The sequence below is a fragment of the Melozone crissalis genome, unplaced genomic scaffold (genome assembly GCF_028551555.1).
Source record: "Melozone crissalis strain CALT ecotype California unplaced genomic scaffold, PUWL_Pcris_2 ptg000018l_1, whole genome shotgun sequence".
Classification (NCBI taxonomy): domain Eukaryota; kingdom Metazoa; phylum Chordata; class Aves; order Passeriformes; family Passerellidae; genus Melozone; species Melozone crissalis.
In genome coordinates, this window is record NW_026535796.1 from 2,517,764 (window position 1) to 2,544,732 (window position 26,969).

A 26,969-nucleotide genomic window follows, 5' to 3' on the forward strand; every position below is an offset into this window, starting at 1 on the left:
TTTTGGTGATCAGTGTCCAATACTGGGCCTTCTTTGCTCTCTTCACTGTCATTCTCACTGTGACATTCCTGTGCCCATCACATGAGCAGAAGCACTGTTGGGCAGCTCTCATCTCCATATACACCTTTGTCCTGCTCTTCTTTGCTGCACCCCTGCTCATTTCAATCACAAGTGATTTCATTAAGGCCAAGTGTGGCTCCCAGCAGCAGCAGCCCAAGAGGCGTGACATCGTTATCCACCTCACTGCACTGTTAACTGTCATCCTCAGCTTCTGCCATTTCCTGCAGCAGCTCGGGTACATCGTTGTGCCATCCCAGTTTTTTTTCCTGCTCGCCAGCATCAACAGCAGCATCAAACCCTTCATCTACTTCTTGGTTGATAGCTGGATGACAGACAACTCCATGCAGAACTCCTGGAGGTCCTGCTCCATGGCGAGCTGCTGCAAGCACTGTACAGTGGGGGCCCCCAGGGATTCCCTCCAGAGGGTCTTCGAGAAGCAGAAAGAAAAAACTGACCACAGGGATGATGACACCAGGGATACAGTGATCTGAGCCTTTTGATCCCTTCCACTGCTCTGCTGAAGGACTTTAGCACAGAGGCTGAAGGTTTTCTGGAGTCACCTGATTATTCATTATCTACAGGATCACCCTCCCTCTGGTGCGGTATTCCTGCAGGAGAAGGGAGCAGGGGCATTGCCCTGGGTGATTTTTGTGGGATGCTCTGCAGGGAGCACACTGCAGCATGGCTTTCCTCCTCCCTCCTGGATCCACATGGCTCCAAGCAGTGCAGCTGGGGTCAGTGCTGTTCCCCAGCTCTATCCCCCATGGAATGACCCTCATGGCCTCGGCCCCAGGGAACGAACTCCATCTCCTCTGGCTCAGCAGATGAGTTCCATGGTGTTTTCAGGGAGCTCTTGCCTGCAAAGAATGGGACACCTTCATCCTCGGGGACACACCCAGCACAGGGTAGCGGTGATTTCCCAAATCCCTGCAGGGTTGGTGCCTCTGGATGGCAGGAGAGGGGTTGGGATCACAGGGAGCATCCTTCCCCTTCTGTCCAGCAGAGCCGGCCCTGCATTCCCAGCTGATGGGAAGGGACACCAGGTAGGGCTGCAGAGCTGGGGAGAGCAACATTCCCTTATCCTTTCAGTGGGAATGTCTCACATTCTTGAATTCCAGAATCAAATCCTTCTGAATATCAAAGTGCCGGATGAAAGGTGAACTCCACTGAAGCTTCATGCAGGTGAAAAAAAAGAGCTTTAAACATGGAAGCTCCCATCACCAGATGCTTGGACCATTGAATTGCACAGAGATTAGGGGGTTGTGCTGCTCTTCTGCAGAATGGGGCCATCCATGCTCTGGTTCCCCAGCATCAGTGTCCAGGGAAGCCCTTGAGCACCTCCATCCTGAACCTGGCCACCCTCAGGAGGAGCTGCACAGCCACTCTGCACAGCAGCTCCAGCCACAGCCCAGCCTCTCCTGACCTTTGTTTACAGCGCGGTAATTCCCAGCCAAGAATTTGTTGAATAAACAACATTCAGGCTTCACTGCAGGGCCTGCTTTGGTAAAACATTGTCCAAAATGGCTCATTCCTTCTTTTTTCCCATTCTAAAGCCTCTGGCTGGTCTGGGAGCAGGGCAGGTCCCTGTCTCATACCAGAGCCCTTCCTAAGGCACGTGTCTGCAATGGTTGGGATGATGTTGGCAGTGCCAAGAGCTCCTGATGCCTCCTGGGAGAGACCTGGGCAGCAGCCACATCTCTTGCTCAGGGGGAAGTTGTCCCTCTTTTTCCCACTGCCTTAAATCCAGGAGAAACCAATGTGCCACTGCTTCTGGAAAGGGAAGTGAGAGTGAAAGCCGTGGGTGGAGTCAGGCTTTGGAGACACACATGAGAGACAGAGACTTTGACATCTGAAAGGGTTTTTCTCTCCTGGTCTCCTATTTTCCTGCCATTTGGAAAGCAGAAACATTCCATGGTGGAACCTCTTATCCAGGAAAGACATTTCAGCAGAGGTGTTTCTCCCAAGGGAAGTGCAGCAAGATCATGATCCTCAATGTACTTTTTCTGCTTCCCAGCACCTTCCTAGTCTCCACTGTCACCCAGGCCACTCCCTCCCCGAGCTTCCTTTCAAAAGAGCAACCAGTTCAAACCAAAAGTTGTCCTGGGTCTCCTTACCCATGGCAGAAGGAGAGATGGAATGAGATGATAGCTAAGGTTCCTTCAAAGTCAAACCATTCCATGAGGATTCCTCAGGTCATGCAGCAACCACACCACGCTGGAGTTCCCCTGCTGCAAACAGCACCAGCCTGACAGAGCTCAAGGAGCATTTGGACAATGCTGTCAGGCCCAGGCTGGGATTGTTGGGATGTCCTGTGCAGGGGCCAGGAGCTCAACTCCATGGTGCTCCTGGCTCCCTTCCAACTCTGGATATTGCATGCTTTATTTTATGCTGACTATCTATCATGATGATTCCACTTGATGATGATTCCCCTGTGTTGTCCCTAAGCCCTGGTTCCGGCACATCCTCAAAAGCCCTCTGCAAGGCAACACTAACAGAAGGGCTGAATTCCTTTGCACAGCTCCCAGCCAGGAAGTCAATCAGAGGGAGGGCACTGCTGTTGGCCAAGGAGCCAGAGCACAGCCCCATTCCCACCATCCCACACAGGCACAGCAGCAGCAGCAGCAGCAGCGGGACAGGCACTTTGCTCCACTGCCTGTTGTCACACTGGCTCCAGTTGTCGTGGCTCTCCTCATTCCAGCTCCCCTGGGATGCCTTCCCACCCGGCTGGCTCCAGCAGGCAGGGCTGGCTCCCTCCGTGCCAGGGGACAAAGTGCTCACGGTGACACCTCTGCTGCTTCTCCTGCCCTCACACAGCTGCAGGGGTGACAAACAGACACACCAGAGCAACGCTGCTGTCCCCCAAACGTGGCTTTTCCCATCTTTTCCCACCCACAGCTTCCATGTGGAGCAGCACAGGGAGGGCTGAGGGACAGGTCAGATGGCAAGGAGGATGTGGGAGCCTGGTCCGGTGTGCCTGGCACAAAAGCCACGGAGATACCTCCTCCCTGGCTGTGGACAGGACACAGCTGGAGCAGGAAAACAATCAGAGAAATAGGAATTGCCCATGGAGATATCAGAGAGCAAATGGCTTTGGGATGAATCTGAGCTGAACTCTCAGGTGTCACTTGATATCACTGAGCTGCTGGATTCCTTCAGCAGGACACTCATTTAAACATTCTCTCCCTTTTCCCGCACTATTTATAGCTCTTAATTCCCTACAGACCTCAATTCTGCCCCCAAAATCAATAACCAGGTTCCACCCAATGAGGGGGCCCTGACGAAGGTGGAAGAGAAGAGTCTGACCTGGTTTCCTCTGGCAGCCTGGAGAACTTGCCCGCAGTGCACTGCCCTCAGCTGCCAGGCTCCAGCTGCTGTCCCTGGGCCGGGATCTGCAGGAGGTTCCCTGGAATGGTCCCTTGGGAAAGGGGAGCGCAGCCCGCGGGCTGAGCCCGAGCAGCGTCCGGCGCGGGCTCTGTCCCAGCTCCTGCCACAGCCCCTGCTCTCTGTGCTGCCTCGTGTTCTCCAGGGCTCTCACACACAGGCAGCTGCCTCAGAGCCTGCCACGGGCTCAGGGCTCTGCTCCTCAGCTGCTCTTCACTCTGCCCGGGAAATGAGCAACGGGAGAGAGCCTCAGCAACCACACCTGTGCCCAAAGCACTTGGGCTCCATCTCAGCTTCTATTGTCTTTTATAGCAACCTCAATCCCAAAAACTTGTTTTTTGAACTGCCTGAACTTGCCCCCTCTCATTCCTTGGCTGGATCCTAAGGACCCTGCACTACAAATGTCCTGTTTAACAATGATTTCTGATTCAAATCTAGTTTTGCCCTGTGTATGTCACAATTTCAGTGGCACATGGCCTTCCCCACAGTTTCCAAAAAGATTTGTGCAACAATAAATTCAGTGCATAAGCTGGAGCACTGGCACAGAGCAGAGGGATGATTTAGGATGTCAGCAATGGCATTTCTTCTGAGAAGAGGCAAATCCATGCTGCTCTCTTGGCTTTAATCCTTAGAAAGTTGCAGGTTTCATTTGGGCCATCTTCCACAATCTCTTGGCAATCAGATAGCAGCCTACACTGAATTAGAAGGAATTCCTAAAAAGCTGAGGTGAGATGATTCCCACCCAGGCTGACATGTGCCTCAGGGATCTGGGATGCTCCTGATGCAAACTGCTGGCCCTGGACCAGAACTGTCACCTCTCTTACTGCTGACACCATGTTTGTGTCCCCAGCTATGGAATCTCACATCCCCTCACCAGCCCAATCCTTTCAAGGGCAAACACTTCATGATCCAGGAGCTGATGGGGCTCTAGAACCAGTGGACAGGCATTTTGGACAAGGGCATGTAGTGACAGGACAAGGGGCAATGGCTTCCCACTGACAGAGGGTGGGGTCAGATTGGATATTTGGAAGAAACCCTTCCCTGGGAGGGTGCTGAGGCCCTGGCACAGGTTGCCCTGAGTGATGGGGTCAGGTAAAAACAAACACAAGGGCTCCCATGTCTGGGGAGGAGGACGGTAAGCCCCAATGAAGGGATGGGAAGGGGATTGCAGCACCCCAAAACCTGGTCTGTAATAGCTTTCATTGCATCATCAAGGGGATTGGCATTAATTAGGGTGGGCTCTAAGTGCTGCTGACCTGGCTGCAAGCAACTGAGTGCTCTCCTTCCCTTGGGCTGTGTGAGCCTGGGAGACAATAAAAAAAATGTGAATTCTTGTCTCAATTGAGCTCCTTTGGGCACAGGGAAGGTTTTAGCAATGATTCTGGAGCTATTCACAGAATGGGACTTGTTTCTGACAAGCAGACATATAATTCAACATCACTGCCAGCATTCCAGTGCCACCAGTAACCCTCTGAAGCTGGAGGGACAATGATTCCTATGGGAAGAGAAATAAGAAATGGTAGGAAATCTTAGGAGGGAGAAGGCAGTTGGAGAAACGGACATCCTGCAGGGAAGGAGTGTTTCTAATCAGAAGAAAATGAGGAGCCATTTGCAAAATTCTTCATGTAGACTTTTGACAAAAGCCAATTACTTCGTAGCAAAGGAAAAAAAATTCAAGATAAATAACTTAGAGGGAGTGGAGCTCTGACGCACCCAATGTTGTAAAACCATTTCCATCTGCCCTATGACCCCACCGAGCCTTGGGGAGCAGCACCAGGACAGGGCACAGACAGGAGCCAGCAGGATGGGAATGGGGAGCTCCTGGTGAGCTGGGCACTTTCTCCTTCATGTCCCTGACCTGGCAGGAGCCACTTTAGGACATGGATCCCAAAGGAGCAAGAGGCACCAGGAAGCGCCGCTGATCTGCACAGAGCCCTTTGCCTGCTGCTGCCCCACAGGGAACAGGTCAGTGGAATGTTTGCCTTCCTCCCTACCCCACCTTCCTCTCCTGCAGCAGCTGCTCTGTTCCTGACACCCTCTCCCGGTGACCTCAGTGCCCTCCCCAGCTCCTCTCTCTCCTCCTGTACATGTTGTCTGTATCCTAATAGTGAAATGGGACAGAACAAACTCTCCAACACAATGCAAAGCATGAGGAAGCAGGAATTCTAGACCTGCACAGGACACAGTGGGATCTCTTCTTATATTGTGTATGGTGAGATTTTACAACAGGGTATTAATCCATTAGAACCACATGTAGGCATTAACAGTTTTTCTTATCTAATACACAAACACCATTTTCCTAAAACTCATTTCCATGCGTCCACCTCCTCCTGCAAGTCCTTTTATGATCCCCGAGGTTTTTTAAGAGGGGTCTATGTGGTGGTCACATTCACTGAGTTCTGAGATATTAAAGGTGCCCTTGCCTTGAACTTTTCCTCTGGCCATGCACTGCTTCCTCTTGTTCCAGAATTTGCCCCAAAATCACTGCAGGCCTCCTGATCTGTTTCTGCTCTGGTTCCTGCCATGTTTGTCATCCTGTGTGTGAGCCTTTACATCCTGTGAGAAACAACCAGCCTTTTATTTAAATTTTTAAAGATTCAATAAACCTTAACAAAAAATGCGACAAAAGGACTAAATAAGGAGAAGCAGGCCAGGGAGGTTCCCTCATGGCTGCCCACCACGTGGCTGGCTGATCTTCAAGATGGATGCTTCACCTTTGATACCCCGGGGGTTGCATCAGCTAAACCTGGCCCCTCCCAAAGTCTGTCAGTCAGCCCTTCTTTGTGTTTATTGCTGGAGCCTGCTTTCCTGCAGCTTGACTGGAGGGTCAGGTGTCCTCATGCTGCACCTCTTCCCCCCCAGCAACAAGCTTTTGTACAGCCCTTCTTTCCACCTGTCCTAGATGACTCAGGCTCTCTGATGGCAACAGTACAGAGGGGAGAGAAGGGGACTATGGGGGGAACAGGGGACATCTAAACAACTGACTGCAATAACATAATTATATATCAATCAGTCTTCTCTTAATATTCACACAGTATTAATCCCTTAACTGTGAGAGCCAATCATCCCATTATCTGTATAAAACACATCTTTCTAAATTTTGGCCACTTTGCTTTTGAACAACTTCAGAAGAACTGAAAATGTTTATTCTTTGTGTTATTTATCAACCTCCTGCTAACCAGCCCAACCCCCCCACCCCACCATTCCCACTGCCCTCCTCCCCTGCACATCTCACTCCTCCCCACTGAACCCTTCCCACTGCAGGGAGCTGCTGAGGAGCCACATGCTCCATCCCTGGATTCTCCAAGCACTTGACTGCCCATCCACTCTGACCACAGCCAGCGGCCACATCCCACTGCCTGCCCAGCGTCCATCCATGTGGATAAGCTTCATGTGTCCCCCCTGCCATGTCACCCACTGAAGGAGATGATGTGTGTGCGACAGATGTCACCAGTGTGGCCACACACAGTGTGAGCCTGCTCATCTGCCTCTGCGGGCTGGCTGGGAACAGGGCTGTGCTCTGAATCCTCGGGTTCTGCATCCAGAGGGACACTATGAAACCCGTCACTGCCTACATCCTTGACCTGGCCATCATCAACTTCCTCTTCCTCATCTTCATGGTCCCCTCCACTCTGGTCTTCCTGCAGGAGGATTTCTCCTGCTCCTCCATCATGTCCCCAGCATCCATACGCTTCCTTTTCCTCCTCTTCCCGATGTTCCACAGCGTAGGGCTGTACCAGCTGACGGCATCAGCATCGAGAGGGGCAGGTCCATGCTCTGCCCACCTGGGCTCTTCTGCCACCTTCCCCAGGGCCTCTCATGGGTGGTGGTCAGTGCCGTGCTCTGGGCCCTTTCCATCACTGCCATCGCTGCCATTTCTGCGGTGAATTCCCTGTGCCAGTCACAGGAACACAAGCTCTGCCAGGGGGCTCTCATCTCCCTGTACATCCTCAACTTCCTCGTCTTTGCTCCATCCATGGTCATTTCCAGCACAATCCTCTTCATTCACTTCAAGGGTAGCTCCCAGCAGCAGCAATCCAAGAGGCCTGACATCATTTTCTTCCTGGCAGTGCTCCTCACTCTCCCCCTCAGTCTCTGGAATTTCCTGCAGCAGCTTGGCTACACCACTGTGTCCCCCCGGGTTGTTCTCCTGTTTGCCTGCATGCACAGCAGCATCAACCCCTTCATCTACATCTCAGTAACAAAGTGCTGGAGGCACTGCTCCATGGGGTCCCTCAGGGAGTGCCTCCAGAAGGTGTTTGAGGAGCCAGAAGGGAGCACTGCCCCCAGTAATGATGCCACCATGGACAGGGGGGTCTGAGCCTGCTGAACCCTTCAGGTGCCCCCATGCAGGACCATGGGGCAGTGACTTAGGATCACCCTCCCACCCCTATTCCTGCAGGAGAAGGGAGCAGAAGCAGTGACAGGGGCCATTTGGGAGGGATGCTCTGCACAGAGCACATTGGAGCATGGATTTGCTCCTCCCTCACAGGTCCTAGAGCACTTTACCCCCAAATGCATCCTTCCCAATACAGCTGTGACCCCAGAATTCCCCCTGGCACCTGGTTCCTGCATCCCACTGAGGTCTGATATCAATAAACAGCACCGTGAATCCTGAGCTGCCTTTGCCCCCTCTGCCAGCGCTTCCCGGCTTCCTCTGGCTGCTGCTGCCAGCCGGGAATGTGGCTGGAGGGAGGGGACAGAGAGGTAGTAAGCCAGGAATTCTGTGATTGTTTAGGAATTTCTGTAATGAAAGATGCTTAATGAGTCAAGGCTTATTTGACTGTGGTTTTTTAGCTGGTTTTGATTTAGATCTGTTTTGGCTGAGTGTCAGTAGAAGACTTTATTAGCGCATACCCCATAGAGAACTTACTCAATAGATCAAGAAAAAAAATCAATAAAGTACTTTTAATTTATCATATAATTAGAAAAAATTGGATGTCATAGAATAAGAATGATATCTTGAGACGTTTAGGATATCAGAGGCCTATGCAAACCAAAAGATGTAATTAAAAAATTGCAAGACATAATTTTAATGGCAATAAGGGAGCCATTTCCTAGGCTTGTACATCAAATTTACTAAAATATAGTTCACTGGAAAAAAACCCAGGTTATCCATTTAACTAAGATAGATGGCATATTTTAGTACTAATTAAAAGAAACAACACACCTATACCATGACGTAAGAAATTGGGAGTATCTATAAAAAAATCCTGGATATTATAATGCAAAAAAATGCCTGAAAAGTGTTGTTTCTTTAAATCTGTCTATGGCAAAGATATTTCCAATATGTTCACAATTTTGACTCCAAATTGTTATTAGTCTAACACACTTTTACTGTTAGACTTAAAATGTCTTGATTTCAGAGGGGCCACAGCCATGGCTTGTGCTCCCTGCAGCAACCATGATCCCCAGTGCCCAGAGCTGGGCTGGCACAGACACGATGGCCCAGGGGCTCAGCATTCTCCATCCCAAGTGCTCTGTGAGTGTCACAGCAAAGATCTCCCCTGAGATCTTTAATTTCTAATTTTGTGAGCCAGGTGCAAAGATGTCTCTGCCTTCAGAAATTCTTCCTCTCCACTGCCTTCAGCTGCTCCCTCAGCAGGCTCAGGTGGTGCAGCAGCAAGGAGAGGAGGAGGCCGTGATCCTCAGCACAGCCACCCCCTTCCAGGAGCAGGGTGACACCTGTGTTTGTCACCATGGGCTCCACGGGGCATCACCCCCCTCCCTGGGGCTTCCCTGAGGCCACCAGCCCCACCACACCCCACACCTTCTCTCCAGCCCCACCACACCCCACACCTTCCCACCACATCTTCCCAGCAGCTCCATCATGTCCCACCCCTCACACACCACCCTCCCATCCCATTCCCCATGCAGCCCACCCACCTCCCGTCCTTCCCATCCCTCCCAGCCCCGGGCCTGAAGCTCCAGTCTCTCCCCACGGGCTGCTCACCCCAGCCTGCCCTGTAGGGCTTTGGGGCCGTCTTTCTCTTGGAGATGCCCCTCCCCAGCTCCATCCCTGCTCTCCAGCCCCCCAACCTCCTTTGGACACAAACAAGAGGCACTACAGGGATGGCTCCACTGCTGTTCATTGGGCTGGAGAAGCATGGAATTGCCAGGAGGAGCAGAAACACTGCTGGGGCTCCTGAGTGGGGCAGGAGAGGAGCGGGGCTGTCTGGAGGGGAAGGCAGCCTGGGGGGAATTCCTAGAGGATGTCAGAGAGGGCATGATGCCTTTGGATTTTAGCCTTTCTATTTTTCATATCCTGTACTGCATTAGTGCATAACTCTAAACTCCATGTAAAAGTGTTAGTTAACTGTCTGCACATTTTGGTCAGACAAAACAATCCCTCTAGGCATGAAATTCAAGGACACTCTACTGCCTCAGACCAAGAAAAGTACAGACAAAATTGAATTGAGGGAGGGCAAACTGGGACTAAATGGCTTCATTTTCTGAAGCTGTAATTGGAGGATTAACCCCTGATCTGTAAAAGGACCAAACTTATATCTATCTGAAAAACTCATGGCCATTGCCCATTTTGGGTGCAGCCCCTCTCGGAGGCTTTGAGAGCCCAAGGTGAACCTTTTGAAGGCCTTTCATCAATGCCTCCTTTTATTGTCTTCACCTGCTCTGGCCTCTGTTCCAGGGAGCCAGCCCAAGGCATCAGGCAGACAGGGGCTGGAGGGGGCAGGAGGTCTCTGGGTGCCACCAATCCCAAATCTGCCACTGGACAGCAGCAGAGCCCAACAGGCCACGCCTGCAGCCAGGGAGATGCCAGGGACTGCTAACCCATCGGGATGGGATGGGATAGCATGGCATGGGATAGCACGGCATGGGAGGCGATGGGAGGCGATGGGAGGCATGGCATGGCATGGCATGGATGAGGACTGACACCAAAGCTCTTAACACCAACTAATGGTGTTGCCAAGTGAAGTATTGGGCAGCAGGACATGCAGAAGGATCTCTCCTTATTTGTATGTGTATTGTGAAACTTTGCAACAGTGGTTTTATCCACTATAGCCATACGTAGACATTAAAAAATTGTTCTTGTCCAGTACAGAAGAACCATTTTACTAGAACTCATTTCCTAGCACCCACTTCCCACTGAACATCCTTTGATGCTCAAGGAGGTTCACTGAGAGGGGTCCCTGGTGTTCGTATTCACTGAGTGCTCTGATATTAAAGCTGACCTTGCCTTGAACTTTTCCTTTGGCCATGTGCTCTTGCTTCTTGTTACAGAACTTACCCCAAATTACTGTGGGCCTCCTTATCACTGTCCCCCGTGCTTCCAGCCATGTTTATCATCCTGCGTCTACACCTATATATCCTTTTATCTTTCTGCCCTGGTAGTCTTTAAGCAACTTCAGGGGAGGTGAAAATGTTTATTGTCTCTTCTTTAGCAATGTCCTGCCAAACAAGCCCAACCCTCCCAACTCCCTCTCCCACCCCACAATTCCCAGTGCCCTCCTTCCCTGCACATCTCACTCCTCCCCACTGAATCCTTCCCACTGCAGGGAGCTGCTCAGGAGCCACATGGTCCATCCCTGGATTCTCTAAGCACTGACTGCCCATCCACTCTGACCACAGCCTGGGGCCACATCCCACTGCCTGCCCAGCGTCCATCCATGGAGGTGACCACCGTGTTCCCATCTGCTGCCTCACCCACTGAAGGAGAAGATCTGTGTGAGGCAGATGTGACAAATGTGGCCATACACAGTGTGACCCTGCTCATCTGCCTCTGTGGGCTGGCTGGGAACGGGGCTGTCATCGGCCTCCTCAGCCTGAAAAGCAGCAAAAACGGAATCTTCGACCTGGCTGTCACTGACTTCCTCTTCCTTCTCCTCACAGTCCTCTCTGCCCTCCTCTTCCTGGTGGAGGACGTGTCCTGCTTTCATATCATGCCCAGGCTGTACATACAGTTTTTTTTTGAGCTGTCTGTGTCCTCGTATTACTGGGCACTGTTCTGGCTGATGGTCAACAGCCCCGTGCGGTACATGTACAAGATATGGAAGTTGTGCTGCCACTGGAACCCTCCTGAGCGCATGTGGTTGGTGGCAAACAGTGCCAAATCCTATGGCTTCTTTACTCTCTTCACTGTCATTCCCACGGTGACATTCCTGTGCCCATCACAAGAACAGGAGCGCTGCCGGGCAGCTTTCATCTCTGTATTCACCCTCATCCTGCTCTTCTTTGCTGCACCCGTGGTCATTTCCAGCACAATCGATTTCATTAAGGCCAAGTGGGGCTCCCAGCGGCTGCAACCCATGAGGAGTGACATCGCTGTCTTCCTCACTGTGCTCCTCACTCTCATCCTAAGCCTCTGCAATTTCCTGCAGCAGCTCGGGTACATTGCTGTGTCATCCCACATTGTTTTCCTGCTCACCAGCATCAACAGCAGCATCAAACCCTTCATCTACTTCTTGGCAGGGTGGTGCACAAGACCCTTCTCCATGGCGAGCTGCTGGAGGCTCTGTAGACTGCGATCTCTCAGGGATTCCCTCCAGAGGGTCTTTGAGGAGCAGAAAGAAAAAACTGACCACAGCAATGATGCCTCAGGGAGACGGGGGTGTGAGCCTGCTGATCACTTCCACTGCTCTGCTGAAGGACCTCAGCCAGAGGCTGAGGGTTTCCTTGAGTCTTCTCATTAATAAATATCCATGGGATCACCCTCCCCATGGTGCTGTATTCATGCAGGAGAAGGGAGCAGGAGCATTGCCTTGGGTGATTTTTGTGGGATGCTCTGCAGGGAGCACATTGCAGCATGGCTTTCAGGCTCCCTCCTGGATCCACATGGCTCCAAGCAGTGCAGCTGGGCTCAGTGCCGTTCCCCAGCTCATTCCCCATGCAATGACCCTCATGGCCTCAGCCCCAGGGAATGAACTCCATCTTCTTTGGCTCAGCAGATGAGTTCCATGGTGTTTTCAGGGAGCTCTTGCCTGCAAAGAATGGGACACCTTAATCCCTGGGGACACACCCAGCACGCGGGGGGGGGGGGGGGGGGGGGGGGGGGCAGTGATTTGCCAAATCCCTGCAGGGCTGGTGCCTCTGGATGGCAGGAGAGGGGTTGGGATCACAGGGAGCATCCTTCCCCTTCTGTCCAGCAGAGCCAGCCCTGCATTCCCAGCTGATGGGAAGGGACACCAGGTAGGGCTGCAGAGCTGGGGAGGGACAGCAACATTCCCTTATCCTTTCAGTGGGAATGTCTCACATTCTTGAATTCCAAAATTGAATCCTTCTGAGTAAAGTGCAGGGTCGATGGTGAACTCCATTGAACTCCTGTGCCTGTATCCAGAAAGTACATGCAATATGGAAATTCCCATCACCAGATGCTTGGACCATTGAATTGCACAGAAATTAGGGGGTTATGCTGCTCTTCTGCAGAATGGGGCCATCCATCCTCTGGTTCCCCAGCATCAGTGTCCAGGGAAGCCCTTGAGCACCTCCATCCTGAACCTGGCCACCCTCAGGAGGAGCTGCACAGCCACTCTGCACAGCAGCTCCAGCCACAGCCCAGCCTGTCCTGATCTTTGTCATTCTAAACCACCCCTCAATCAGATTTGGATTCATGGTTTTTGTTTGCCTTCATCGGGGTAATATCGGACCCAAAATTTGTTGAATAAACAACATCCAGGCTTCATTGCAGGGCCTGTCTCTGTTAAACAGTGTCCAAAATGGCTCATTTCCTTCTTTTATCCCACTCTAAAGCCTCTGGCTGCTCTGGGAGCAGGGCAGGTCCCTGTCTCATACCAGAGCCCTTCCTAAGGCACGTGCCTGCAGTGGTTGGGATGATGTTGGCAGTGCCAAGAGCTCCTGATTCCTGCTGGGACAGACCTGGGCAGCAGCCACATCTCTTGCTCAGGGGGAATTTTTCCCTCCTTTTCCCACTGCCTTAAATCCAGGGGAAAGCAATGTGCTACTGCTTCTGGAAAGGGAAGTGAGAGTGAAAGCCTTCTGTGGAGTGAAACTTTGAGACACACATGAGGTTTAACATCTTAGGAACATTTATAATGCTCATAAGCATTTCTAACTCCTAAGGAATTGATTATAATTAAGAGAACAGAGAGACTTTGACATCTGAAAGTATTTTTCTCTCCCTGTCTCCCCTTTTTCTGCCCAGTGGAGAGTAGGAACTTTCCACATCATCTTATCCAGGGAATGACATTTCAGCCAAGGGGCTTCTCCCAAGGCAAGTGCAACAAGATCATGATCCTCAATGTATTTTTCCAAGTTCCCAGCACCTTCCTTGTCTCCACTGTCACCCAGGCCACTCCCTCCCGGGGCTTCCTTTCAAAAGAGCAATGATTTCAAATCAGAAGTTTTCCTGGGTGTCCCTTCCCATGGCAGAAGGAGAGATGGAATGAGATGATAGCTAAGGTTCCTTCCAATCCAAACCATTTCATGAGGATTCCTCACGTCATCCAGCAACCACCCCAGGCAGGAGTTCCCCTGCTGCAAACAGCACCAGCCTGAGAGAGCTCAAGGAAAATTTGGACAATGCTCTCAGGCACAGGCTGGGATTGTTGGGATGTCCTGAGCAGGGCCAGGAGCTCAACTCCATGGTGCTTGTGGCTCCCTTCCCACTCTGGATATTTTATGGTTCTATTTTATCATAGCTGTGACTGCTCAGGCATGAGATATGAGGAATGGTAAAAGCCTGTCAGGAGATGGAAGGCAGTCAGAATATGGGAGATTTAGCTGAGAAGGAATATTCCTAATCAGGAAGAAATAAACCATGTGCAGAATATTTCATTTAGGACCTTTTGACAAAAAACAATTTCTCTGTTGCAAAAAACCCCAAGATAAGTGTCTTGGAGGAAACAACATTTGGATGTAGCCCAAGATGCAATTTGTGACTGCCCTGGGACTGCACTGAGAGCTGGGGAGCAACACAAGGACAGGGCACAGACAGAGGAGCCAGCAGGAGGGGAATGGGGAGCTCCTGGTGACCTGGGCACTTTCTCCTTCATGTCCCTGACCTGGCAGGAGCCGCTTTAGGACATGGATCCCAAAGGAGCAAGAGGGACCAGGAAGCGCCGCTGATCTGCACAGAGCCCTTTGCCTGCTGCTGCCCCACAGGGAACAGGTCAGTGGAATGTTTGCCTTCCTCACTACCCCACCTTCCTCTCCTGCAGCAGCTGCTCTGTTCCTCCCATCTTCCTCTCCCACCCCACCATTTCCACTGCTCTCCTCCCCTGCACTTCTCACTCCTCCCCACTGAATCCTTCCCACTGCAGGGAGCTGCCGAGGAGCCACATGGTCCATCCCTGGATTCTCCAAGCACTGACTGCCCATCCACTCTGACCACAGCCAGGGGCCACATCCCACTGCCTGCCCAGCGTCCATCCATGGAGGTGACCTCCGTGTCCCCATCTCCTGCCTCACCCACTGAAGGAGATTATCTGTGTGAGACAGATGTCACCAGAGTGGCCACCCACAGTGTGACACTGCTCATCTGCCTCTGTGGACTGGCTGGGAACGGGGCTGTCATCGGCCTCCTCAGCCTGCAAAGCCGTAACTCTGGCATCTTTGACTTGGCTGTCACTGATTTCCTCTTCCTTCTCTTCACAGTCCTCTCTGCCCTTCTCTTCCTGGTGGAGGATGTCTCCTGCTCTCATATTATGCCCCTGCTGTACCTGAGTTTCCTTTTCCGGATGTCAGTGGTCTCCTACTACTGGGGGCTGTTTCAGCTGATACGCAGTATCCCTGTGCTTTTTGTGCGCAACCTCTTCCAGCGCTGCTGCCCCTATGACCTTCCCGAGCGCATGTGGTTGGTGGTCGGAAGTGTCCAATCTTGTGCCTTCTTTGCTCTCTTTGCTGTCATTCCTGCAGTGACTTTCCTGTGCCCGTCACACGAGGAGAAGTACTGTCGTGCGCCTCTCATCTCCACATACACCGTCATCCTCCTCTTCTTTGTTGCACCCATGCTCATTTCCAGCACAATGGATTTCATTAAGGCCAAGTCGGGCTCCCAGCAGCAGCAACCCAAGAGGCGCGAAATCGTTATCGTCATCACTGTGCTCCTCACTCTCCTCCTCAGCGTCTGCCATTTTATGCAGCAGCTCGGTTACATCGATGTGTCCTCACAGGTGGTTTTCCTGCTCACCTGCATCAACAGCAGCATCAAACCCTTCGTCTACTTCTTGGCAGGGTGGTGCACAAGACCCTTCTCCATGGCGAGCTGCTGGAGGCTCTGTAGACTGCGATCTCTCAGGGATTCCCTCCAGAGGGTCTTTGAGGAGCAGAAAGAAAAAACTGACCACAGCAATGATGCCCCAGGGACACAGGGATGTGAGCCTGCTGATCACTTCCACTGCTCTGCTGAAGGACCTCGGCCAGAGGCTGAGGGTTTCCTTGAGTCTTCTCATTAATAAATATCCATGGGATCACCCTCCCCATGGTGCTGTATTCCTGTAGGAGAAGGGAGCAGTGGCATTGCCTTGGCTGATTTTTGTGGGATGCTCTGCAGGGAGCACACTGGATCATGGCTTTCCTCCTCCGTCCTGGATCCACATGGCTCCAAGCAGTGCAGCTGGGCTCAGTGCTGTTCCCCAGCTCTATTCCCCATGCAATGACCCTCATGGCCTTGGCCATGGGGGTTTCCCAAATCCCTGCAGGGCTGGTGCCTCTGGATGGCAGGAGAGGGGTTGGGATCACAGGAAGCATCCTTCCCCTTCTGTCCTGCACAGCCAGCCCTGCATTCCCAGCTGATGGGAAGGGACACCAGGTAGGGCTGCAGAGCTGGGGAGGGACAGCAACATTCCCTTATCCTTTCAGTGGGAATTTGTCACATTCTTGAATTCCAAAATTGAATCCTTCTGAATATCAAAGTGCCGGATGAAGGGTGAACTCTACTGTAGCCTGGAACAGGTGAACAAAAAGAGCTTTAAACATGGAAATTCCCATCACCAGATACTTGGACCATTAAATTGCACAGAAATTAGGGGGTTATGCTGCTCTTGTGCAGAATGGGGCCATCCATCCTCTGGTTCCCCAGCATCAGTGTCCAGGGAAGCCCTTGAGCACCTCCATCCTGAACCTGGCCACCCTCAGGAGGAGCGGCACAGCCACTCTGCACAGGAGCTCCACCCACAGTCCACCCTGTCCTGATCTTTGTTTCCAGAGCGGTAATTCCTGGCTCAGAATTTGTGGAATAAATAACATCCAAACTTCACTGCAGGGCCTGCTTTGGTAAAACACTGTCCAAAACGGCTCATTTCCTTCTTTTATCCCATTCTAAAACCTCTGGCTGGTCTGGGAGCAGGGCAGGCACCTGTCTCATACCAGAGCTACCAGAGCCCTTCCTAAGGCACGTGCCTGCAATGCTTGGGATGATGTTGGCAGTGCCAAGAGCTCCTGATTCCTCCTGGGAGAGACCTGGGCAGCATCCACATCTCTTGCTCAGGGGGAAGTCGTCCCTCCTTTTCCCAATGCCCTAAATCCAGGGAAAACGAACATGCCACTGATTCTGGGAAGGGAAGTGAGAATGAAAGTCATGTGTGCAGTCAGGATTTGTAGACACACATGACGTTAAACACCCAACGACCATTTCTTAACAGAGTTGGTAATAATTAACAGAAGAGACTTTGACTTTTGAGATGGTTTTTCTCTCCATGACTCCCATTTCCTGTCCATTGGAAAGTCAAAACTTTCCATGGTGGAACCCCTTGTTCAGGGAAAAACAACTCAGCCAGCGCGTCCCTCCCAAGGCAAATGCAGAAGGACCATTATCCTTCCATGTACTTTTTCTGCTTCCCAGCATGTTCCTTGTCTCCACTGTCACCCAGACCACTCCCTACCTGAGCTTCCTTTCAAAAGAGCAAGACTTCAAAGCAAAACGTTTCCTGGCTGTCCCTGCCCATGGAAGAAGGAGAGATGAAATGAGATTATCTCTACCGTTCCTTCCAATTTGTCCTGGGTGACTTTATGAGCTGAATTGCATCCCCATTCATCTGTTTAGCCCAGAAATAGGTTTTTCACATTTCAGACTGGTTCTTGAGCAAAGAGGGGCAGAGCAGATGCAGCAGTTTGTTTTCAGAAGCTGCGCTCACTCCTCCCCATTCCTGCTCCCAGACCGTGCTGTCTGCAGCACAGACATGCAGCACAGAGCTCTCCTTTGCTTTTAGCTATTTTCAGCTGGCTGAGGCAGAGAAGTTCCCTGGACTGTGGTTTTCCTTTCGCTTGGAACTGTTCAAACCTGCTCTGGTCTGAAAACCCAGGAGAGCACCAGGAGCTCACACCTGTGGCCCACCGGGGCCTGGGATGCGGCATTTTCCAGCACCAGAGGGACTGATAAGGGACTGAGTGAGCCAAACTACACTCCACAACAAGGACTGTCTGAATTTGCCAACTCTTCAGACCAGCAAGAGATTTTATTGTTTCATATTGTTTTCATTTCTTATGCTTGTGAATATCTCCTTGTTAAATAAACAGTTTTTTCAACTTTTCTCTCAGGAAATCTTTTCCTGAACCAGCTGGGGAAGGGGAGCTGCTTGAATTTGTTTTCTAGAGGGATCCCATTTCAAGGTTTCCTCCTAAATTTTCCATAAACCAGAGGACACAAACAAAACCATTCCATGAGGATTCCTCGTGGCACCCACAACTGTCCCAGGCAGGAGTTCCCCTGCTGCACACAGCACCAGCCTGACAGAGCTCAAGGAGCATTTGGACAAGGCTCTCAGGCACAGGCTGGGATTATTGGCATGTCCTGTGCAGGGCCAGGAGCTCAACACCAAGACCCGTAGAGATAATTTCCAACACTGGATATTTTACTGTTCTATATTGTGATGACTCTGTTTCATGATGATTCCACCTGATGATGGTTCCACTGGGTTGTCCCTATGCCCTGGCTCTGGCACAAAAGTCTCAAAAGCCCTCTGCAAGGCAGCACTACCAGAGGGGGTGAATTCCTTTGCACAGCTCCCAGCCAGGCAGTCAATCAGAGGGAGGGCACTGCTCTGGGCACAGGTGAGCAGGAGAGAGGGGCTGGGGGCAAAGACCGAGAAGTCAAACGCCCTCAGCAAGAGCCAGTGCCCAAAATCAGCAGTGAGGAAGGGGAAGGAGATGACAGGAGCAGCAGGAGCAGGGCACAGAGCTTCCCTGGCAGCTGTTTCCATGAGCAGCACAGGAGCCTGGCCAGCAGGGCCAGAGCAGAACAGGGCAGGCTGAGCACTGAGAAGGGGCAGCTCAGCACCAAGGCCATGGGCACCAAAGGGCAGCAATGGAGGGTGGCAGTGAGCAGCAAGGAGAGCAGCCAGAGCAGGGCACACAGGAGCACCGGGAAGCACTGGGAGCAGGGGCAGGGCCAGCAGGACACGGGAGGACAAACTGAGCTGTGACAGCACTGAGGGCTGTCAGAGAGGAGACAGCAGCAGTGAAAGCCAAGAGGATGGGGACCTTCAGCCCAGCTGTCACAGCCCACGAGCCCAGATGGTGGCAGAAGCTCTCTGAGACAGAAAATATCCCCAGGCTGATGGTGATGGAGAGCAGGAAGGTGGAGCCAGCCATGGCCAGGCTGAGCACACAGGGGGTGATGGGGTTCCTGTGGATGCAGAAGCTGAGGAGCCAGAGCACAGCCCCATTCCCACCATCCCACACAGGCACAGCAGCAGCAGCAGCAGCAGTGGGACAGGCACTTTGCTCCACTGCCTGCTGTCACACTGGCTCCAGTTGTCGTGGCTCTCCTCATTCCAGCTCCCCTGGGATGCCTTCCCACCGGGCTGGCTCCAGCAGGCAGGGCTGGCTTCCTCCATGCCAGGGGACAAAGTGCTCATGGTGACACCTCTGCTGCTTCTCCTGCCCTCACACAGCTGCAGGGGTGACAAACAGACACACCAGAGCAATGCTGCTGTCCCCCAAACGTGGCTTTTCCATCTTTTCCCACCCACAGCTTCCATGTGGAGCAGCACAAAGAGGGGTGAGGGACAGGACAGATGGCAAGGAGGATGTGGGAGCCTGGTCTGGCGTGTCTGGCACAAAAGCCAGGGAGATACCTCCTTCCTGGCTGTGGACAGGACACAGCTGGAGCAGGAAAACAATTGGAGAAGGAGAGGATTGCCCATGGAGGTACCAGAGAGCAAATGGCTTTGGGATGGATCTGAGCTGGACTCTCAGGTGTCAGTTGATATCACTGAGATGCTGGATTCCTTCAGCAGGACACTCATTACAATATTCCCTCCATTTTCCCACACTATTTATAGCTTTGAATTCCCTACAGACCTCAATTCTGCCCCCAAAATCAATAACCAGGTTCCACCCAATGAGGGGGCCCTGGTGAAGGTGGAAGAGAAGAGTCTGACCTGGTTTCCTCTGGCAGCCTGGAGAACTTGCCCGCAGTGCACTGCCCTCAGCTGCCAGGCTCCAGCTGCTGTCCCTGGGCCGGGATCTGCAGGAGGTTCCCTGGAATGGTCCCTTGGGAAAGGGGAGCGCAGCCCGCGGGCTGAGCCCGAGCAGCGTCCGGCGCGGGCTCTGTCCCAGCTCCTGCCACAGCCCCTGCTCTCCGTGCTGCCTCGTGTTCTCCAGGGCTCTCACACACAGGCAGCTGCCTCAGAGCCTGCCACGGGCTCAGGGCTCTGCTCCTCAGCTGCTCTTCACTCTGCCTGGGAAATGAGCATCGGGAGAGAGCCTCAGCAACCACACCTGTGCCCAAAGCACTTGGGCTCCATCTCAGCTTCTATTCTATTTTATAGCAACCTCAATCCCAAAATCTTGTCTTTTGAACAGCCTGAACTTGCCCCCTCTCATTCTTGAGGTGGATCTTTGGTACCCTGCAGTACAAATGTCCTGTTAAACTTTGATTTCTGATTCAAATCTATTTTTCCCACTTGTATACTGCAAGTTCAGTGGTACTTCACCTTCACCATACAGTTTCCAAGAGGATTCATACAATAATAAATTCTGTGCATGAGCTGGAGCACTGGCAGAGAGCAGATGGATGATTTAGGAGTTCAGCCAGGTCATTTCTTCTGAGAAGAGGCAAATCAATGCTACTCCCATAGTATTGGAATGTTGGGCGACACAAGACAGATGATGGACTTTGGACCTGGCTAACATAAGAGATTAGATAACAGGATGCCTTGGCCAAAGCAAACAGAACTTTGAAAATTAGACCTAGATTGCAAAAGAATAAATCATGCAGGTTTACCGGAAAAAGAAAATCCCATTAAACGCTGCATGCAAGAGATGTTGTTAAATGCATACGGTTCTGTATGTGATTTTAACCTAATAATTGTAGTACACATTACTAGTCTCCCTGAAATAGTATATAAACGTTTGTATCCTACAGTAAAATTGGATTCTGATCACCAAGTCAGTCTCCCCATCTCTCTTCATTGACAACACCGTTGCTTTAATCCTTGGAACGTTGCAGGTTTCCTCTGAGTCATCCTCTACACTCCCATGGCAGTCTGACAGCAGCCTACAGTGAATTCAAGGAATTCCTAGAAAGCTGAAGTGAGATGATTCCTATCCAGGCTGACATGTGCCTCAGGGATCTGGGATGCTCCTGCTGGAAACTGCTGGCCCTGGGACAAGAACTGCAACCTTTCTTCCTGCTGAACCCGTGTTTGTGTCCCCAGCTATGGAATCTCACATCCCCTCACCAGCCCAGTCCTTTCAAGGGCAAACACTTCATGATCCAGGAGCTGATGGAGCACCAGGACATCTGGAGAGGGACTTAGGACAAGGGCATGGAGTGACAGGACAAGGGGGAATGGCTTCCCACTGACAGAGGGTGGGATCAGATTAGATATTGGGAAGAAATCCTTCCCTGTGAGGGTGCTGAGGCCCTGGCACAGGTTGTCCTGAGATGCTGTATCTGCCCTGGGATCCCTGGAAGTGTCCAAGGTCAGGCTGGAGGGGTTTGGAGCAATCTGGTATAGTGGCAGTTATCTCTGCTTGCATAGGGACAGTCTGGGATCAGGTGTCACAAATGACCCCAAATGTTCCCAGGACTGAGGAGGAGCAGGAGCAGCCCTGGTGAAGGGCTGGCAGGGAGTGCACAGCACCCTGGTCCCTGATAGCTTTCACTGCATTATCAGGGGGATTGGCAGTAATCAGGGTGGGCTCCAAGTGCTGATAGCCTGGCTGCAAGCAACTGAGTGCTGTCCGTCCCTTGGGCTGTGTGAGCCTCATTGGAATGACAGAAATGGGAATTCTTGTCTCAGCTGTGCTCCTTTGGGCCTTTTTTTTTGCAATGATGCCAGAACCCTTTGCAGAATGAGATTTGTTTCTGAGAAGCACCCAGAAGCATCACCAGCACTGCAGATACTGCCAGCACTCCAGTGACACCAGCATCACTAGCAGCTCTCTGCAGCTAGAGGGACACTAAGCCCTCAGGGAACAGAAATCAGGAATGGCAGAAACTTGTTGAATGAGGGAAGGCAGTTGGAGAAAGGGACATTCTGCAGGGATAGAGTGTTTCTAACCTGAGGGAAATGAGGAGGCATTTGCAAAATTCTTCATGTTGACCTTTTGAAAAAACCCAATTTCTTTCTGGCAAAGAAAAAAAAAATCCAGATCAATGACTCCGAGTGAGTGGAGCTCTGACATACCCAAAGCTGTAAAAAAACTTCCGTCTGCCCTATGACCGCACCGAGCCTTGAGGAGCAGCACCAGGACAGGGCGCAGAGAGAGGAGCCAGCAGGATTGAAATGAGGAGCTCCTGGTGACCTGGGCACTTTCTCCTTCATGTCCCTGACCTGGCAGGAGCCGCTTTAGGAAACGGATCCCAAAGGAGCAAGAGGGACCAGGAAGCGCCGCTGATCTGCACAGAGCCCTTTGCCTGCTGCTGCCCCACAGGGAACAGGTCAGTGGAATGTTTGCCTTCCTCTCTACCCCACCTTCCTCTCCTGCAGCAGCTGCTCTGTTCCTGACACCCTCTCCCAGTGACCGCAGTGCCCTCCCCAGATCCCCCCTCCTCTGCCCTGTGCCTGAACAGTCCAACCCTCCCACCTCCCTCTCCCTCCTCACAATTTCCACCACCCTCCTCCCCAGCACATCTCACTCCTCCCCACTGAATCCTTCCCACTGCAGGGAGCTGCTGAGGAGCCACATGGTCCATCCCTGGATTCTCCAAGCACTGACTGCCCATCCACTCTGACCACAGCCAGGGGCCACATCCCACTGCCTGCCCAGCGTCCATCCATGGAGGTGACCACCGTGTCCCCATCTCCTGCCTCACCCACTGAAGGAGATGATCTGTGTGAGACAGATGTCACCAGTGTGGCCATACACAGTGTGACCCTGCTCATCAGCCTCTGTGGGCTGGCTGGGAACGGGGCTGTCATCGGCCTCCTTAACCTGAAATTCCCCAACTATGGCTTCTTTGTCCTGGCTGTCACTGATTTCCTCTTCCTTCTCCTCACCGTCTCCTCCACCCTCCTGTTCCTGGTGGAGGACATATCATGCTCTCCTATCGTGCCACTGCTTTACCTGAATTTCCTTTTCCAGATGTCAGTGCTCTCCTACTACTGGGCGCTGTTATGGCTGATAGCCGGCAGCAATGTGCAGTATATGTACAAGCTCTGCTGCTGTGGTGACCTTCCTGAGCGCCTGAGGTGGGTTTTAGAAAGTGTCCAATACTGGGCCTTCTTTGCTCTCTTTGCTGTCATTCCCGCAGTGACATTCCTGTGCCCATCACACCAGCAGGAGCACTGCGGGGCTGCTTTCATCTCCATGAACACCATCATCTTCCTCCTGTTTGTTGCACCCGTGGTCATTTCCAGCACAGTCGATTTCATTAAGGCCAAGTGGGGCTCCCAGCTGCAGCAACCCAAGAGGCGCGACATTGTTATCCTCATCATTGCGCTCTTCATTCTCCTCCTCAGCCTCTGCAATTTCCTGCAGCAGCTCGGTTACATCGCTGTGCCATCACAGGTGTTTTTCCTGCTCACCTGCATCAACAGCAGTATCAAACCCTTCATCTACTTCTTGGTGGGGAGGTGCTGGAGGCCTTGCTCGGTGGGGTCCCTCCGGCTCTCACTCCAGAGGGTCTTTGAAGAGCAGAAAAAAAAAACTGACTGCAGAAATGATGCCAGCAGGGACACGGTCATCTGAGCCTGTTGATTCTTCCCACTGCTCTGCTGAGTGACCCCAGGACAGTGGCTGAGGGATTCCTTGGGTCATCACATTAATCAATATCCACGGGATCACCCTCCCCATGGTGCTCTCCTGCAGGAGAAGGGAGTAGGAGCATTGCCTTGGGTGATTTTTGTGGTATGCTCTGCAGGGAGCACATTGCAGCATGGCTTTCCTGCTCCCTCCTGAATCCACATGGCTCCAAGCAGTGCAGCTGGGCTCAGTGCTGTTCCCCAGCTCTATTCCCCATGCAATGACCCTCATGGCCTTGGCCCCAGGGAATGAACTCCATCTCCTCTGGCTCAGCAGATGAGTTCCATGGTGTTTTCAGGGAGCTCTTGCCTGCAAAGAATGGGACACCTTAATCCATGGGGACACACCCATCATGGAGTGGCAGTGATTTCCCAAATCCCTGCAGGGCTGGTGCCTCTGGATGGCAGGAGAGGGGTTGGGATCACAGAGAGCATCCTTCCCCTTCTGTCCAGCAGAGCCAGCCCTGCATTCTCAGCTGATGGGAAGGGACACCAGGTAGGGCTGCAGAGCTGGGGAGGGACAGCAACATTCCCTTATCCTTCCAGTGGGAATTTGTTACATTCTTGAATTCCAGAATTGAATTCTTCGGAGTAAAGTGCAGTGTCGATAGTGAACTCCACTGATCCTTTGTGTCTGTGTCCAGAAAGAGCTTTAAACATGGAAATTCGCATCAGCAGATGCTTGGACCATTGAATTGCACAGAGATTAGGGGGTTATGCTGCTCTTCTGCAGAATGGGGCCATCCATCCTCTGGTTCCCCAGCATCAGTGTCCAGGGAAGCCCTTGAGCACCTCCATCCTGAACCTGGCCCCCCTCAGGAGGAGCTGCACAGCCACTCTGCACAGCAGCTCCAGCCACAGCCCAGCCTCTCCTGATCTTTGTCATTCTCTAACTACTCCTACATGATATTTACATTCATACTTTTGTTTGCTTCTGTAGTAATTCCAGATCCTGACTTTGTTGAATAAACAACATCCATGTTTAACTGCTGAGCCTGTCTCTGTTAAACAGTGTCCAAAATGGCTCATTTCCTTCTTTTATCCCATTCTAAAGCCTCTGGCTGCTCTGGGAGCAGGGCAGGTTCCTCTCTCATACCAGAGCCCTTCCTATGGCACATGCCTGCAGTGGTTGGGATGATGTTGGCAGTGCCAAGAGCTCCTGATTCCTGCTGGGAGAGACCTGGGCAGCAGCCACATCTCCTGTTTAGGGGGAAGTTGTCCCTCCTTTTCCCACTGCCTTAAGTCCAGGGGAAACCAACGTTCCACTGCTTCTGGAAAGGCAAGTGAGAGTGAAAGCCATGGGTGGTGAGTCAGGCTTTGGAGTCACGTGAGGTTGAACATACAAGGAGCATTTATTAACAGAGTTGTTAAAAATTAACAGAAGAGACTTTGACATCTAAGAGGGTTTTTCTCTCCTTGACTCCCATTTCCCTGTCCCTTCGACAGTCAAAACTTTCCATGGCACAACCTCTTGTCCAGGGAAGAACAACTCAGACAGGGAGTCCCTCCCTAGGAAAGTGCAGGAGGACCATTATCCTTCCATGTACTTTTTCTACTTCCCAGCACCTTCCTTGTCTCCTGGGTCACCCAGGCCACTCCCTACCTGAGCTTCCTTCCAAATGAGCAAGACTTCAAAGCAAAACGTTTCCTGGCTGTCCCTGCTCATGGCAGAAGGAGAGATGGAATGAGATGATCTCTACTGTTCCTTCCAACCTTTCCTCGGTGACTTTATGAGCTGAATTGTGCCCCCATTCATCTGTTTAGCCCAGAAATAGGTTTTTCACATTTCAGACTGGTTCTTGAGCAAAGAGGGGCAGAGCAGATGCAGCAGTTTGTTTTCAGAAGCTGCGCTCACTCCTCCCCATTCCTGCTCCCAGACCGTGCTGTCTGCAGCACAGACATGCAGCACAGAGCTCTCCTTTGCTTTTAGCTATTTTCAGCTGGCTGAGGCAGAGAAGTTCCCTGGACTGTGGTTTTCCTTTTGCTTGGAAGTGTTCAAACCTGCTCTGGACTGAAAACCCAGGAGAGCACAGGGAGCTCACACCTGTGGCCCACCGGGGCCTGGGACGCGGCATTTTCCAGCACTGAGGGACTGATAAGGGACTGAGTGAGCCAAACTGCACTCCACAACAAGGACTGTCTGAATTTGCCAACTCATCAGAGCAGCAAGAGATGTTATTACTTAATATAGTTTTCATTTCTGATGCTTGTGAATACTTTTCTTGTTAAATAAACAGTTTTTTTCACTTTTCTCTCAGGAAATCTTTTGCTAAACCAGCTGGGGGAGGGGCTGCTTGAATTTGTTTTCTAGAGGGATCCCATTTGAAGGTTTCCTCCCAAATTTACCCAAAACCAGGACACAATCCAAACCATTCCATGAGGATTCCGTGTTTCACCAGTAACAGCCCCAGGCAGGAGTTCCCCTCCTGCACACAGCACCAGCCTGACAGAGCTCATGGAGCATTTGGACAATGCTCTCAGGCACAGGCTGGGATTGTTGGGGTGTCCTGTGCAGGGCCAGGAGCTCAACTCCATGGTGCTTGTGGCTCCCTTCCCACTCTGGATATTTTACTAGTCTACATTGTGATGACTCTGTTCCATGATGATTCCACCTGATGATGACTCCCCTGTGTTGTCCCTATGCCCTGGCTCTGGCACTAAAGCCTCAAAAGCCCTCTGCAAGGCAACACTACCAGAGGGGGTGAATTCCTTTGCACAGCTCCCAGCCAGGCAGTCAATCAGAGGGAGGGCACTGCTCTGGGCACAGGTGAGATGGAGAGAGGGGCTGGGGGCAAAGACAGAGAAGTCAAACGCCCTCAGCAAGAGCCAGTGCCCAAAATCAGCAGGGAAGAAGGGGAAGGAGATGACAGGAGCAGCAGGAGCAGGGCACAGAGCTTCCCTGGGAGCTGTTTCCATGAGCAGCACAGGAGCCTGGCCAGCAGGGCCAGAGCAGAACAGGGCAGGCTGAGCACTGAGAAGGGGCAGCTCAGCACCAAGGCCATGGGCACCAAAGGGCAGCAATGGAGGGTGGCAGTGAGCAGCAAGGAGAGCAGCCAGAGCAGGGCACACAGGAGCACCGGGAAGCACTGGGAGCAGGGGCAGGGCCAGCAGGACACGGGAGGACGAACAGAGCTGTGACAGCACTGAGGGCTGTCAGAGAGGAGACAGCAGCAGTGAAAGCCAAGAGGATGGGGACCTTCAGCCCAGCTGGCACAGCCCACGAGCCCAGCTGGTGGCAGAAGCTCTCTGGGACAGAAAATATCCCAAGGCTGATGGTGATGGAGAGCAGGAAGGTGGAGGCAGCCATGGGCAGGCTGAGCACACAGGGGGTGATGGGGTTCCTGTGGATGCAGAAGCTGAGGAGCCAGAGCACAGCCCCATTCCCACCATCCCACACAGGCACAGAGCAGCAGCAGCAGTGGG

General features: G+C 52.2%; 4 protein-coding genes and 1 pseudogene across 4 annotated transcripts; 4 read left to right on the forward strand and 1 right to left on the reverse strand.

Annotated features, from left to right (window-relative positions):
- Positions 1 to 4,557: 4,557 nt before the first annotated feature.
- Positions 4,558 to 7,762, forward strand: LOC128937076 (mas-related G-protein coupled receptor member H-like; annotated as a pseudogene).
- A 3,304-nt stretch (positions 7,763 to 11,066) lies between these two features.
- LOC128937077 (mas-related G-protein coupled receptor member H-like) lies at positions 11,067 to 12,089 on the forward strand. The gene has a single exon (XM_054276428.1). It carries the CDS (start codon positions 11,067 to 11,069, stop codon positions 12,087 to 12,089), a length of 1,023 nt encoding a protein of 340 aa, XP_054132403.1.
- A 2,697-nt stretch (positions 12,090 to 14,786) lies between these two features.
- Positions 14,787 to 21,116, forward strand: LOC128937078 (mas-related G-protein coupled receptor member H-like). Its single transcript, XM_054276429.1, has 3 exons — positions 14,787 to 15,729; positions 20,189 to 20,199; positions 21,015 to 21,116. The coding sequence occupies exons 1-3, from the start codon at positions 14,787 to 14,789 to the stop codon at positions 21,114 to 21,116; spliced, it is 1,056 nt and encodes a 351-aa protein (XP_054132404.1).
- A 1,465-nt stretch (positions 21,117 to 22,581) lies between these two features.
- LOC128936998 (mas-related G-protein coupled receptor member H-like) lies at positions 22,582 to 23,493 on the forward strand. Its single transcript, XM_054276314.1, has one exon. The coding sequence runs from the start codon at positions 22,582 to 22,584 to the stop codon at positions 23,491 to 23,493; it is 912 nt and encodes a 303-aa protein (XP_054132289.1).
- Positions 23,494 to 26,117: 2,624 nt separating this feature from the next.
- On the reverse strand, positions 26,118 to 26,925 carry LOC128937079 (mas-related G-protein coupled receptor member A1-like; the record flags this gene model as incomplete). Its single annotated transcript, XM_054276430.1, is given in 3 exon segments — positions 26,118 to 26,414; positions 26,417 to 26,661; positions 26,664 to 26,925. Coding segments are annotated over 3 exon segments (804 nt in total), but the record flags the coding sequence as incomplete, so codon positions are not given.
- Between the last annotated feature and the right edge of the window lie 44 nt (positions 26,926 to 26,969).

Coding starts and splice junctions, on each gene's coding strand:
- LOC128937077 (XM_054276428.1), top strand. CDS start 11,067: ATGGAGGTGACCACCGTGTTCCCATCTGCTGCCTCACCCACTGAAGGA.
- LOC128937078 (XM_054276429.1), top strand. CDS start 14,787: ATGGAGGTGACCTCCGTGTCCCCATCTCCTGCCTCACCCACTGAAGGA.
- LOC128936998 (XM_054276314.1), top strand. CDS start 22,582: ATGGAGGTGACCACCGTGTCCCCATCTCCTGCCTCACCCACTGAAGGA.